General features: G+C 40.5%; 1 protein-coding gene across 6 annotated transcripts in view; it reads left to right on the top strand.

Moving 5' to 3' along the window:
- The first annotated feature begins 567 nt into the window (after positions 1-567).
- Positions 568-16,087, top strand: part of GOLIM4 (golgi integral membrane protein 4) — an 86,792-nt gene continuing 71,272 nt past the window's right edge. For 4 of the 6 annotated variants that reach the window (XM_012640222.1, XM_012640218.1, XM_012640221.1 and 1 more), the window contains exon 1: positions 575-1,398. In XM_012640222.1, the coding sequence (XP_012495676.1) occupies positions 1,212-1,398 (187 nt within the window). In that variant the 5' untranslated portion in view covers positions 575-1,211. Of the gene's footprint in view, positions 1,399-16,087 lie in introns of all 6 variants that reach the window. The other 2 variants (XM_012640223.1, XM_012640220.1) reach the window with 1 other exon arrangement.

Below are 16,087 nucleotides of genomic sequence, written 5' to 3'. Positions count from 1 at the left end.
GGGGTAAGACAGTGGACATAGCATCTCAGGCTCGACTACCGAGACTGCGCTCTGTAGCTATCACGACTGTCTGCCGCATCTGTCCACTGGAGAGGGAAAGAAAGTGTACTCGGCAGAGTGCCCGCAGTTGCTGCCATCCATTCCTTCGTACATATATACGTTGTAGTTCTCTCCACGTGCGTTCTGAGGGCTGGATCATAAACACACACACACACACACACACACATACACACACACACACACACATGTGCGCACCGAACTTTACCCAGCCTCAGACCAGGACAAGTCCCGGGCCCACCCCAAGCGCCCCGCCCCTCGCTCCTCCGCTACTTCCCACCGTCTCTGACTCCACGTGGGCGCACTCCGGCGCCAGGCGGCCGCGCTGCCCACGGAGACCCTGCTCTGCCCCCGCGCGGAGAGGGAAGGCGCGGCCCCGGGGTCGGACGGACAAAGCGGGCGTCCAATGGAGCCGGGCACTGCCTCCCCGAAGGGAGGGAGCCGCAGCTCAGACCGGCCCAATGAGCAGGGAGCCCGAGTGGGACTTCCTCCCGGAATCCCGTTGGCCAGAATAGTGGGGCCGTGGGTGACACGTAAGTTGGGTGGGAGGTGGCGGCGGCCAAAGCTCGAGTAGCCCCGTCAGTGACAGTGCCCCGCCCTTCCCCAAAACCAACTGGGGCAGCCAGCCCCCGCGCATCCACTAACCCGGCGGGCTGCGCGCGGAGGGGACCGCCCCGACTCCAGGTCCCTTTGTTGGGCGAGCACTCCCTGCTTTAGGTGGCAACAAAGTCGTGCAGTGGGAGCCGCCGCGAGGGGGCGGGGAGCGGCCGGGGCGGGACTCCAAGAGCTGCCGGGGACAGCGGGGCCAAAAAGTGGGGAGGAGGGAAAAAGGTAGGCGGCGTCTGGGGACCGGCGCTAGGGCAGCCCGCTCTGAAGTATGCGGAGGGCCCCCTCCCGGGCCCGGGCACTCGCGGAGAGCGAGCCTTGCAGAAGTTTGGCTGCCGCTGCCCGGGCGGCGTCGATGGCTGCACGCCCCGCGGTGCGCGGCGGCTGAGCGGGAGCCACTTCCCCTCCGGCCCGGCTTTTGTGTCTCGCATCTCCTCCTCATGCTGCGTCTGGCCACCTCCTGCGGCGGCCGCTGCTGAGGCTCTCGCTCGGGCCGTGGGGAGGAGGAGACGGCGGGGGCGGCCGCGGCGCGGGGTCCAGGCGGGACTATGGGAAACGGGATGTGCTCCCGAAAGCAGAAGCGGATCTTCCAAACGCTACTGCTGCTGACCGTGGTGTTCGGCTTTCTCTACGGCGCGATGCTCTACTACGAGCTGCAGACGCAGCTGCGGAAAGCCGAGGCGGTAGCGCTCAAGTACCAGCAGCACCAGGAGTCCCTCTCCGCCCAGTTACAAGGTACGGTTAACCCGACGCGCGCAGCCCGTACGCAACTTCGCCCTGCGTCTCCACCCGGGTTGGAAAAGTGGCTTTGGCGAGCCACTGGCACTGTGGGTGCTACCTCTGACCTTCGGGGACATCAGAGGTGATCCGTGTAGGATTGCCGTCTTCCCCCGCCCCCCACCGAGTGTCAGGGGAGATGATGACATTCCCATCCTTCTGCTTCCTCCCAGCAGTTACGTTTGAAATCCGTTCCACCAGCTCATTGTCCCGCCTGGCATTTGGTGGGCGGGTGCACACGAAGTCCCTTGCCCAGAGCACTTGTCAAAGGCCCAGCTGCAATTCGGCCCATCTCTGAGGGGCATGGTTCTGTGGCCTCTGGGTATTTGCTTTCCAGTTGACTTTGTCATTCTCTTAAAAAATGGGGAGTTTGGCAAAGATTTCTCAAACTGTACTGTTTTTTCAAAGAAAAATTAAGCCACAATCCAGCAGTTCAAACTGATGGCCCAATCGAATGGAACCTAAATCTGCTAGTTTCTTATTTCTTATTCTGTTAGTTTAATGGGGTGACTTTAGAGATGTTGGATGTATTGGAAAAGTCCACACTGTTAACTCTTCACCATCCTGCGGGTATTTTATTTTATTTTTTAAAAAAGGTTTACTTCCTGAGTGGCTTTTAGTTCATCACAGAGCTATCTGTGTGTGTTTGTGTGTGTATTTTACAATTAGCCTTGGGAAGTCAAAGAGGAGAAACACAATTTTTCACTTTGCCAAACACAGCAAACTTGAGCAAGACTTGTAGAAGAACTTAAAGCGTGTATCCTTTTATTCTACAATCTCATTTAATGTAAATTTCAGAAACGTAAAAGATGCATGACTGCAAAGTAAGCACCATGTAGTGTTGTTAAGGACGTAGTCATGCTATAGATATTTTTTGAAAGCTTTTACTTGTGGTTAGTTTTCAACACTTATGCAGCTCTCTCCCCAACGAAAAAATAATAATAACAAGCTGTAAGTAGTGAAATGTTGACAGTCTTTGCTGATAATGCAAATATAGCTTATTTCATATTACTAGGCAGATACAAGCTAAGGAGATGTTTCTGCCTGTGTATGTATATAGAAATATAAAACAGATGCCTTTTTGTTGCTCCAGCTATTCTTAGTGTATTTTCGTAAAAAAAAAAAAAATTAAGATGAGAGAAAATGATACACAGCTGATTGCTTGCTCATATTTTCTCTCCCCAACTTAGAAGAAAGGAAAGTATTTTTAGCTTACTGAAGCTGCGTAGCCACAGGCAATGAAAATATGTGGCTGGGCTTGGTTGGAAAGGAAAACCTGTTTTGATACACTCTTAGGTTCAAAAAAGTTTTCTTTAAACTTCTTGAGATTTACCCATGAGTTACTGTTGGTATAAGGTGAATATTTACTTATTTACTTATTAATTTAGAAGATATCAGCAGCTTCCCTGTGAAGTTCAGTGCAGTTAGACCAAGAGAATAATTTGCTGTCTAATAGTACAGCAGGTCTGGATTTTCACAAATGTGTCTGGAAGGGGCATTATATGGGATTGTGCCTTGGTCTTTGAGTTTAAAAGTCCCATTAGGGCAGGGGCTGTCATTTTCACCATTATATCCTCCGCCCCACGCGTTGCCTGATGCTCACGAGGGGAATCAATACACATTTATTCAGACAACAAACAGAAATTATTCTGAACCATGGTGAGAAAATTAATCCCAGGTACTTTTGTCTGTTTTCTTAGGCTATGCTTCTGTGTCTTTGCTTTTTGAAAACCAAACAAAGCAACAACAACAACAAAATATGTTATCCAAGTAGCTCCTTTGCCTCAACTGCCTATGCTGGAATTTGTTGACTGAGGCCCTGAATTCTGAATCATAGCTTTTATTCGCAGTATTCCATTTCGAAAATCAACCTCAATTTCTTTTCTCCTTTAATTTGCGTTCTTTTGGTGGTGGTAATGGGGGAGAAGGGTGGTAAATGGTAATACTGGATCATTAAAATGCACAATTTTTGTTTTGCAGCAGGAAATGAAAAGTGTTCTTCCTAGTTTGAATGAGTGGCTTTAAAGTCCATTAGGTTCGTTTCTTAATTTACTCTTTTGACATTTCCTCTTCAGCTGTGGTGCTGCAACACTTACAATATGATTGTGCATGAAGAATTGTTTCATAAGCAGGCTAAAGTTTCTTTTCTTAATGGATTCATTGTTGAATTCTGTAGCATTTATTTTGTTTTATTTATTTATTTTTACTCTGTACTTTAATGGATGCAAATGTAGCATTTATATTGGATATCAAATCTGCAGGCCATTTAGCGAACATTTTCTCATGGTATGAGCTTTTGCTTCCCTTTTCCAATGACAAATGATATTTTACTCAGAAGCACTATGTACCACCTGCATAGATGGGTTTTAGGGTATCAGACTCTCCATTGTTTAGTTAGGTGGGATCTCTTGACCTGGCTTGGATTAAGACCAGAGTTAATTATAAGTGACCTTCTTTTAAAAAATGACTCTTGAAAAAACTTAAGTAGTTTGGTTCTATAATTGATGGTACACCTTTGTTAAGTGAGCGTATTTAGGTCATCTTCCATTGAAGAATGGGTTATACTCCAGATATTCCTTTGAAAGTAGTTACTTGGAACCCCAAGTGCATTTTGTTTTTGCCCTATAAATAGGAGACCGTGGGGTTGATGTGCAGAAAGGTCAGAGACTAGGCAACCCCCCCTAACTAAAAACAATGTCTGTATCTGCCTATTTATCTGTCATCTATCTTTCTATCACCTATTTATCTATTTCTCATACTGGCACCTTAATTATACTGAGGAATGGGGCCAGGGTTACAAACTGGTGGCAGAGGTGATAATAACCTTTGGCTAGCATGGTGTTTATGTAACCTTTAAAAATTTTTTAACTACTTTCAAGTGAGCCATGCACTATTCTCTGTATGTATAGGCAGTGTTTCTCAGTCTAGACTGCCCATTAGAATCACCCGGTAGGCACAATCTATGGGGGATGGAACTCAGGCCTCAGTAGTCTTTAAAGCTCCCCAGGTGATTCCAGTATGCAGCCAAGCTGGAGAGCCACAGCTCTGTAATCTCAAATTAGCCACTTCACACATTTACTTTACTTGTTTGGCCCCAAAGACATTTGAATTTTTTATCCTGGGCATGTGATTAAAAGCAGACTGGTTTCTAGACTGTGATTCACATTTTCGTTCTGCAACTTTTTGTGTAAACTTGGACCTCCTTTTTCTTATTTATAAAATGGGAGATTAGAATACCCTATTTTATAGGGGTATTATAAGGATTAAATTAGATAATGCCTATAGAGCTCTTAGCACATAGTTGGCACATAGTAGGTTCTGCTCATTAAGGCTTGTCTGTTATTATCATCAGAGTCCCTGTTTGAGGTAAAATATTTCATTTCTCTTTCTCTTGCCGGGTTTGTCATGGGTAAAGTTTGGAAATTGGCAGAATTTGTTTTTATAGTTAACCACTTCCTTTTATAGTACCTACATGAACATTAAGGAAAATAGATAAACTGGCATAAATCCAGTGCACTTTACTCAGGAGAAGGGACCTTCTTTGACAATTTAAAACTTAGAATATGGTTACTGATTAACTGTCTTCTGGATCTTATCAGATGAGGAGAGGGTGTGACTGGCAAGGTAATAACTATGTGCAGTAAATTCTGGGAGAGAAATATAACTATTTAAAATTTTTAAAAATGAATTTATTGTATAGGCAAAGAGCCCCACATTCCTAAAACACTGTATTATAGAGCTTTTGGATTTCTCAATGATGACCAGAAACCATCAAGAAAAGGTTTATATTAAGTTTTATATGATCCTATTAAAGATAAGTATATTATAACTACTTAAAATAAAAAAGTTTTGTGCTTCTAAGGGTCACATTTGTTATTTAAATTAGTTGGTCTTTGCTTTGGGCTCCCCTAGCACTTAGGATGGCCCAATAGCCTAAGCATGAACACATCATATTGTAATTGGTTACTTCTTTGTTTCAACCTCCCCTAAATCTACTTAAAAAAAAGAAAAGTCTCCTTCAGCTTAGAGCCAGGCTTTTTTAATTCCTTTTTCTCTATTACCTGGTGCCTGGCATATAGTAGGTGCCTAATAAATAGTAGGTTTATACCTATATGGTGTTTTCTCTTTGCCTGTTAATGTGCTTATGTATGGTAGGCAGTGAAGTGTAGTGGATATGGGCTGAGGAATCAGAGCACTGGAATTTGATTTCCTCCTTTCTACTAGCTATGTGAGCTTGGGAAAATTACTTAACTTCTCTGTGACTCTGTTTCTTCATGTGTAATAATTAAGATGATAGTGTTTATAATAGGTTGTCGTGAGGATCAATAGTGTTAGCTGGTGTACAGTGCTTAGAAGGATGTAGCTTTTACGTTGAGCTATTGAGGAAGCACATATACAATAGAGTGGTTCATAGACCTCAGTCATTTAGACTGCAAGTGAGGGCAACACCTGGCAGGTGTACTCATTTTCAAGTGCAAAGTTAGGACTTATACACATCAGTTAGACATTGTGTATTACATGGACATCTTCACTGAGGTACATCTTACAGTTAAAAGGAGATGTATTTATCAAGCTATGTTTAATTCTGTTCCATTCCATAGTATGTGGAACAAAAATACTCTTTAAATTCAGTAGTTCTTCTTTGCATGTAAGTTAATTCCCTGAATAAAAGATAAAATCTTCTAGATACCTTTTGAAATTGACTCAATGAAGCCTTCTTTTACGTGTGATTTGCACAGGAATCTACAGCTGATTCCAGACATTGTACCTGCCTTAATCATCCCTGTAAAATGGAGCATGCCAACTCTGTAATGAGAGTACTGGTGTCCAGATAAATATTGGTCGACTGTGTAAGAGAATTGCTGATGATATGGGAGCCTTCAGTTTAAGTCCCAGGTAGACTGGAAGCCTCACTTTGACATTTTTTATTCTTTCTTGTCTGAGAAAGGACAGTTTCCTATAGGACTGGAGCACAAGACCAGATTTCAGTGGCTGAAGGAATGAAGTCTGACTAAAGATGGTGTGGACTAAAAAGCAGAAGATTTTAGGTAAATCAGAAAAGGGAAGGCAGAGAAAAAGGGACAGATATCAGCTGATGACTTTTCAAGGCAGTGGGGAAGATTCTTGTTCACACCTTTATGCCCTAAAAGAAAAGCAGCAGGGAACAGCGAAGGGAGAGTGGGTTTGGGCATCAGATGCAATTTGAATGCAACTCTGGCGCTTACTAGTAGGGTGTCCTTGAGCGGTAAAGTAACCTCTCTGAACTTCAGTTTCTTCGTATTTGAATTGGGGATAACAATGTCTATCTTGAAAAGTTGTATGGACTAGAAATATGAGGTTGGTGCAAAAGTAATTGTGGTTTCGGACCGTGAATTTCAAATCATTATAACTAGGCTCAAACACATCTTTATTAATCAAAATAGGAACCGTCACAATCAACACCTTGTTGCCAACGAGAAATAAGTTTGTTTATTCTTGTACTGTAAAAATCTGTGTTTCGGGATTCGATTAACTCTTGGAAAGCATTTACTGCTTCCTGCTGGTTGTGGAAGCGTTTTCCCTGCAAAAAGTTGTCGAGATGCTTGAAGAAGTGGTAGTCAGTTGGCGAGAGGTCAGGTGAGTATGGCGGATGAGGCAAAACTTCGGAGCCCAATTGGTTCAACTTTTGAAGTGTTGGTTGTGCAACATGAGATCAGGCATCATCTTGGAGAAGAATTGGGCCCTTTTTGTTGACCAATGCTGGTTGCAGGTGTTGCAGTTTTCGGTGCATCTCATGGATTTGCTGAGCATACTTCTTATATGTAATGGTTTCACTGGGATTCAGAAAGCTTTGGTGGATCAGACCAGCAGCAGACTACCAAACAGTGACCGTGACCTTTTTTTGGTGCAAGTTTGGCTTTGGGAAGTGCTTTGGAACTTCTTGTTGGTCCAACCACTGAGCTGATCATTGCAGGTTGTCATATAAAATCCACTTTTTGTCACACGTCATAATCCAATCGATAAATGGTTTGTTGTTGTTGTGTACAATAAGAGAAGATGACACTTCAAAACGATGATTTTTTTGATTTTCAGTCAGCTCATGAGGCACCCACTTATGGAGCTTTTTCAGGTTTCCAATTTGCTTAAAATGCCAAATGACTAGAACGGTCGAACTTGAGTTCTTCGGTAACTTCTGTAGGTGTAAGAGAATCAGCTTCCATGGTTGCTCTCAGTTTGTCTCAGTTGGTTGTTTTCAACTTCCGATGGCCTGCCACTACACTCCTCATCTTCAAGGCTCTCATCTCCTTTGCAAAACTTCTTGGACAACCAATGCACTGTATGTTCCTTAGCAGTTCCTGGGCCAAATGCATTGTTGATGTTACAAGTTGTCTCCGCTGCTTTAGGACCCATTTTGAACTTGAATAAGAAAATCACTTGAATTTGCTTTTTGTCTAACATCATTTCCGTAGTCTAAAATAAATATAAAATAAACATCAAGTAATAAGTCATTAGCAAAAAAAGCAAGAAAGGTGCATTAAAATGATGTATAACATAACCACATTTATTTAAGAATGTATTCCAATATAAAATGGCAAGTTTCAACCATTCTAAAATCGCAATTACTTTTGCACCAACCTGGTACATCTAAAGAGACCGGTATGAGTCCTGGAGCATATTGCTACTACCATTTATTAGATGGCCAGGACTGCTGTTGTTTGTGGGGTGGGAATTCCATGGCCAGCGAGGGTACCGGAGTGGGTTCCAGGAATTTAAAGAAGAGACGAGCAGCAGCAGGTAGGTGAGACCTACTCTTTATTGTTGGGATGATGGTGCAGCAGTGGGAATGTGGCGAGCACTTATATATGGCTCGGAACAATAGGGCAACATGCCCCAGCGAAGGGGTGATCACATGGGTCTTACATAAGAGGTGACATCGTGGTTACATAAGCGTGCTGACTCATGCCTTACCAGAAGGCTGGCGGAAGACACACCGGCAGTCATCTTGGTTTGGCCTGAGAAACCTATTGCCTGTACAAATGGATTTCCCCTTACATTGTTAGATTAGCATTGGGCTTCTTTTTATTTTGCCCACCCTTTACGGCATCGAGTAGAAAATAGTATTATTAATGGTGACCTACATGTGGGTCTTCTCAGAGATATGTGCCCAACTTAGCTGAAATTTTATTTGAGTTAAGATACTCTTACTTTGTCTTTTCTACTCTTTTGACCCTTTTGGTGGGAAGAAAAAAGCCTGAAAACATTTTACACGATAGCAACCAAGAGTTGCTGTTTTTCATATTGACAACCAAGTATTCTTATTTTATCATTGAGGACAAAATGTTTCTCCTCCTGCCAGTAGATGGTTTGTAGGTTTTGTAGCTTTGTTTGGAAGAGAAAGTTATATATAATATAACTTTATTATAAGAAAAATGATAAACTATGTTTTCCTTTTGAGCCACTGTTACTTGGAGCGAATTTATTTTGATAGAATTTTGAAAATTTATTTCAAGAAGTTAAATTATTTTTAATACATAAAATTTATTGAATGCCTACCATGTTCAGGTTCTATGCTAAGGACATTACATGCATTGTTATTTAACAGTGACACTGTCACTTTAATATGAATGAGCAGGCTGAGTCTTAGAGAGGTTAACTTGCCAGTGTTAGGATCTAGCCTAATGAAACTGAGCTTAGAACTCTAATGTGACTTACTAGCCATGTTTTTTCCATGATACACCAGTGCCCTCAAAATTGTTTTAGTGCCTGTCATGACAATATTAATGATTTTGAGAAAGTAGGTTAGGTGGATTATATGAGGATTCAGGATAAAATTTAGAATCAGAAGTAACAGGTGTGACCATTTGATGCAGCATTTCCAGGGTGTAAGACATTTGCTGCTGTTAATAAAGGTGATTTTGGTTGATACTGAAGTTCATTTCAGGTACCATGCAGATGTTGCCTGAAATGACATCAAATCACACAACAAAAAACATATATTTCCCTTTCAATGCTTTCTTGACAAGCCAAGGAGAAACTCTCATTTTGATGCTAGAATCTCTCTCCTAGATAGTTGCTTACCTCTTTTTCCAAAGACAAAAGACTTCAAGCAGCCAATGGTCTGATAGCTAACAGTCTAATAATTGTTTTGTTGTTTTACTGCATTTTATTTTTAAATTTAAATCCATTAATTGCCATCCATTAATGCCATGTAAATAAGATTTTTTAAAAATAAGGTAGTGGTGTAAAGATTTCTTTTTGAAAGTTTATTTTAGGGGAAAAAAGTATATAGTTGGTAGTCATAGTACTTGTACAGGTTCTGTATGGCTATATTAAGAATGCATGGGAGGGCTGGGCATGGTGGCTCATGTCTGTAATCCTAGTACTTTGGGAGGCCAAGGTGGGATGATCACTTGAGGCCAGGAGTTTGAGACCAGCCTGAGCAACATAGTGAGACCCTGTCTATATAAAAAAAAAAAAAAGAAAAAGAAAAAAGAAAGAACTCATGTGAGGAGTCTCTACATGTCTGCTGAAGTTTGGGAATTGCATTACTGGTCAAATCTGATATAAACACTGATTTTTACAGTTAATAAACTGAATTGTAAGATAGATAAATCACTTACCATGTGTCTCAAGCTGAGCCTAAAGCCCACGTATCCTGACTCCTAGTACAAGATAACATTCTTCCACTACCCTGCACTGTCTCTGTAGACTAGCAACACGCTTTTCCCTCTTTGAGCAGAAATGGGCATTGCTATTTTTAAACAATGCTGTGTATTTCTGAGTGGCATATTTGTGTTCTTTGTTTTTATTGGCCCATGTGTGTTTATATAGAAGACATGTCAGTCATTGCCCTTCACTGATAAGCTTTACTATAATAAATAGGCTCATAGCCTGGAGGGACATGGGCATGAAATAAATTGCTCTCTATAGCAGTATGACATTTTAAAAAATATTGCTTTAACTATTTTTCATATATAAAATGTCACAATATGATAGTGAATAGAAAATTAAAAAGATGTCCTGTCATTCTGAAGGATAGGAGTCTTAGAACATTTGAATGATAACATTTGCTTTCCTTTGAGAGTGAATTAAAAAAATATGTAATCGTTTTAGGAGAGTCAAACATTCCATTTTCCAGTTCACATCTCATTTAAAATGCCTTTTTTTAAATTGGAATCTTTGTTGCAAAAAATCTGCAAATCAAGATATCTTGGAGAGCTTTGACATTACTTATATGCTGTCTTGACAATAGCTGTGATGGAATCAAATAAATATTATAAAAATAGATTAAAATTGAGCAGTTGATAATTATTTGATTACTTAATTTGGTTTGAATAGAGCAGTTTATCTAGTTTTACATTAGTGAAATTTAATATTATAAGTCTGTAATTCCTGCCCTTTTGCATCAATATGTCAACCTTTTAACAAACAGGAAATTTTTAAAAGAACTTTATGTTCTGTTTAGAGGTTTAGATGCTACAAAACAAGGAAAACTGTACTGATGTGAAACATCCCTTTTATTACAACATGAAAAATGAATCCTCTACTGTAGAGAGGAGTATCAGCTCAAAATCCAGAAGTCATCCAAATTTGATTTAGGTGTGGGTGAGGTTCCTTGATTATCGTTCCGTTAGTATAACTGTTCAAGTGTAGTTCCTCTTCGTCTGTCAATCTGTGAGACTGAAGAGTCAAATTACCTGCTCTCAACACAACCAACATACAGAGGTAGGGCAGGCATAGATACCTTGATATTTCTCTTCAAAAAAGGTGGGAAACGTGAGGTACACGTAGGAGTCATTTGTCCAGACCAATTCTTAAATCTAGCCAGGCAAATGCTTTTTGATTAGGTCTTGAGTCCTCACAGTAATTCTCCCTTTGTAGGTCTCCTGTGAAACTTCTTGAAATTTTCTCCATTAGACAAAACCACATCCACATGTCTCTGAGATGAATCTTCTCTACTTTGGGCTTGTGCTGAGATAGGGGAGAGACAATGCCCTTAAACTCCCTAAAGGCCTGTTGTGAAGATCTGTGAAACTCTTAGGTGGTCTTACTGTCTGATTGAGGCACCACTTTTGATCTTTTCAAGGTCTTAACAAAAGGATTTGATAGCCACACCTTTGGCTTTGGTTTTTATACTGTGCTTTTCTGGTAGTGCCCTAGAATTGATCCTTCCTTGGAAGCTATTTCTGAATTTTAGCATTATTTGTTGTCTAGAGAGGCTGAGCATTTTGAAAATAAAGCCCTGCCTCCTTTTTGTCTAGCAGTCCTTGCCCCAGTTTATCTTTCTTCTCATAGTTTACTATAAAACACTAAGAATAAATCAGGTGACATCTTCAGCACTTTGCTGGGAAATCTTCACTGGGTCACTCAGTTCATTTGGCACTTTTTTACTTCCCATATAACTCTAAGTGACTGCAGGTCACATAACTGCATCTAAGTGTGGGTGTTTCTAAACTTTCTGCCGCTACATAATTTCTAGTTTCCAATAAACATTTTTTTCACTTTCATTTAAGCCCTTACATCAATCTTAAAGTCCAAAATTCTGTGAACAATGTGTTCAAGGCACCTTAAATTTCACTAACACTCTTCTTAAGGTCCACTGATTGTACAATTCCAAAGCTGCTCCCACCTTTAGACTTTTATGGCAGCATCCCACTACTAAAATCTATATTAGTTATCTTGCCACATAGCAAATTACCCCCAAACTGAATTTGCTTAGAACAGTGAACATTATGTCACAGCTTCTGTGGGAAAGGAATCTGAGCTTAGTTGGGTGACTCTCTCAAGTTCACTCACAAGGTTGCAGTCAAGCTGCTGACCAGGGTTGTAGTCATCTTAAAACTTGACTGAAATTGAATAAACCACTTCAGAATTCACTCATGTGACTCTTGGCAGGCCTTAGAAAATCCAATTCCAATCTCACTGTCTGGGCCCTTCCACAGGGCTACGTCACAGCATCATGGCTGGGTGTCCTCAGGGCAGGAGATGCAAGAGAGTGATAGAGTGTAACACCCAAGATGAAAGTGAAAGTGTTTTAATAACCTAATCTTGGAAGTGATATCCCATCACTTCTGCTGTATTCTGTTCAGTAGCCTCTAAGTTCAGCTCATGCATAAGGGAAGGGGTTTCTGAGGATCCGAATTACAGAAAGCAGAAATTTAAATTTAAATTTGAAGTGTATTAGCAAGAAGTGGCATCCGAAATCAAGGCACTTCAGAGAGAAATTACCTGGTGTTTAAACCCTCTGACCTGGGAAAATTAAAATTCCATGTGACTCTCTGAAATATAAACCTAATTGGTGAGTTGTCGGGGGAAATACCAAAGAGGAAGGCATCATGTCCTTGGGGAGTTTCAAAACCCCTTGATAATATGTGAAAATTTCTCACTCCTGTAAGTAACTGTATTTCTTTGGGAAGTAGGTAAGAATACAGAGCAGTGTGTTTGTTCATTTAGGGGTTTTATCTGCTTCTGAATGTTCCTTTTGACTTCGTAGACTGCAGTCCTTAGTGAAGACCTCATTATTTGATAGAAGATAATTTTTTTTTTTTTTTTTTTTTTTTTTTTTTTTTTTTTAGACTGCAGTCCTTAGTGAAGACCTCATTATTTGATAGAAGATAATTTTTTTTTTTTTTTTTTTTTACAGATTTTGCTGGTCTTAGAAAGATATCTTTGATTGAAAGAAAGAGCATTAATTGCATTACTGGTAATTTCAACTTGTTCATTCAGCTCAAGTTTGAAAGTCAGGTTTAAAAAATTACAATACACAGGTAGTATGTAAATATATGCAACTATTATGTAGCCATAACAATTTTTAAAAATTTTAAAAAGGAAACAAGTTGCAATATATGAGTGTCCTTTTGTGATGTTAGTAAAATCAAAAGTACACATTAAAAGCATATTATGAAAAGTCATTAAATGTATTCTGAACAGTTGTAATTCCAAGTTTATACTATCACTTAATTCTCCTAAACATATTTTAGTAATTTAAATACATGAGATAAATATTTCTGTTTTACATTTAACTTCCATTGTACTTTCCAAAACATTTCTATAAGAGATGTATAGATTCAGAAGTGACTAGGTAATATTTTGTCAGAATGTGCCTGAGGCCATATTCCACTCGAGAGTTGAGAGTTCTACTCTTGTCAGTGAGAAGTTGCTGTTGAATTTCTGTAGAATCAGGGATTCACCCCCTGCCCCATTGCTATGTTTGTAGGTTCCAGGTTGCTGCCATGATATTCACTGGTACTGTGGGTTGCTATGGACTTCTACTCTTGGTAATATTCACATTGATACTGTAAGTCTCTCGTGACGTCTTCTCTATTCTCTATGCCAAAAGACAAAATGAAGAAGTTTTCTACGTGTTCTGTAACGTATTGATAATGTGTGGTGTGGTTCTTAGGGAGACTTACGTACTGTTTTTTTCTCATATCGCTTTATGCTCCCTGAGTTTGGTTAGGTCTGTATGGACTGAGCTAGAGGATGCTCTTCTGTTGAAACTGTCCAAGGAAATAGTGGCTACCAGTTAACTAGAATGATGGTATTTGTGAGTGTATGTGTGCCCTTTTTTGTAGACTCTAAGAAGTCTTCATCTGAGGGTCCCACAGTAGCAATATTTTGAGTAGGGCTGAGCCTTTAAAGAAAGTCTGCTTTGTTTTTACTGTTGGCCTCCAGCTGTTCTCAAAACTACCTCCTATCCAGCAACAATGCATTGCTTAAGACCACACTGAATGTCTTGTCTGTGGCCCTCTCTTCCTTAAGAGTGGCATTTTCAATTTGAGATATGTGCGTATCCATGAACTTCCTGCAAATATATGTCAATTTTGTATGTGTACCTTTTTCTAGGATGGAAGCCATGGCTTTAATCAGATCCTCAAAGCATTGGTGACCTGAAAAAGGTTAAGAACCACTGCTTTAGGGCAATTCCTCCTTCTGAGGTCCTTTCAAGCCCATCTTGGAATTTGACCTCCCCTGGGCCCACTCCATGAGCCCTCTGGACATGAATGTAAGTAGCTGAATGTGTAATGGGGTAGTCAGTGCTTGATGCTGTCTCCCTAGCACCGTGACCACCTAGCCCCCTCCCCAAATTAAAGAAGAAACCTGATTAGAGACTTAAATGGCATTTAATAAATTGCATTCCTGGAACCCACTAGTAATTGCTTAGTGAATAACTTCAGAAGTCTTGGAATTAAAGAGAGAAATGAGAAATTTATGCTTTCAAAATTGCTTTATATTTGTGATATCATTTGATCCTGAAAACATCCCTATGTTATAGAGTAAAGCAATATATTATATTAATACCATTTTAAATTGGAGGAAACAGAAGTCACACAGCAAGACAGTGACACACTGGGGATTAATGCTCAAGTTGCTTGACTACTAACTCAGGGAGCTTACTAATATAATTCTTAGTTTCCAAGGCTTTCTCACCCTGGAACTAAAAATGAGGTTTAACCACATCCCCATAATGGAGTTTCTGAATTTGCCTTCTCTGTGATCATTTTCAGATTCTGTCCAACAGTTAAGAATATTCCCAAGTGGTTACTCACCTGTACTTTTAAGAACTGTTCTCCCTGGAGTCCACTTGCCACCCCTCACTCCCTTCCCACCTCTGTCTACTATATACATGGAAGGTGCTGATGACTGCTCAGACTGCTAATTCTTGCTTCACCTCTGCAGGTTTCCACTGTCAAATCATGTTTACCTTGCTTCTTCTTGGATCTTACTGCCCTGAAGGACCCACTCAGGCTCTGTGGAGAATGGGTCCCAGGGTAATAAGGGTGATAGTCACTGTGGTGACCTGGGCTTCACTACCCTCTCTGGCACATTGTCCTTGATCTAGCATTAGGGGCTTAGGCTTTCCCTTACCTCAGTATGATGCCTTTTAAGACTACTCTGCATCCTGGGTTGTAAACATTCACCACAGGCTGCCACCTCCCGATAGTATCTTTATCTTCACCTTGACTTCACAGGGGGCTTTAAAGCTCACCACCCAACTGCTTCTCCAGCTGTGTTTTTTAGATTCCAGGTGTGGAAGTCAAATTACTCCTGTAAATAAATCATAGAATGGTAGAGCAGGAAAGAAAATTCTTAGAGCCTCGGTTGCAAATCTCAGTATATGGATATGTTTTGGTTTAGTCCATGCGGTGCTTTGAAAAATTTCATAATAATGTCTGCATGGAAGAAGAAAGCTATTTTATGTCAACATCTAGATTTCCAACCTTGCTGGAAAAGTTCTAAGATCCCACGTCACCGAGCCTGCATTCCTTTGTGGTGAATGCCTGTTTGGAATGGGGCTTGTGGGCTTCAGTTGGCCAAAATGCCTAATGTGATTGCTTTGGACATTTGCATTACTTTCCTGGCTTCTGTAAGCACCAAATTTGAAATTCTTTATTTTGAATTAGTTTTTTATTTATCAATGAAGAAAGTGATCTTCGGAGAGATGAAATGACTCACCAGTTATGTTGCCTACTACAGCAGCCACTGGTTATGTGTACCAGTAGCACCAGCAAAGCAGCTAGTGTGACTTGAGGAATGGAATCTTAAATTGTACTTAATTTTAATTAATCTAAATTTAAAATTTAAAACCACAAAATGTTTATTGAAAACAATGGACATATCACTATTGTAGAATATAGTGAGTCACTTTTATTTTGTGAACTTGAGT

The sequence above is a fragment of the Propithecus coquereli genome, unplaced genomic scaffold (genome assembly GCF_000956105.1).
Source record: "Propithecus coquereli isolate 6110/MARCELLA unplaced genomic scaffold, Pcoq_1.0 Scaffold15, whole genome shotgun sequence".
Lineage (NCBI taxonomy): Eukaryota > Metazoa > Chordata > Mammalia > Primates > Indriidae > Propithecus > Propithecus coquereli.
Note: the sequence above shows the minus strand (reverse complement) of the source record. Positions and strands in the feature narration are given on the sequence as shown.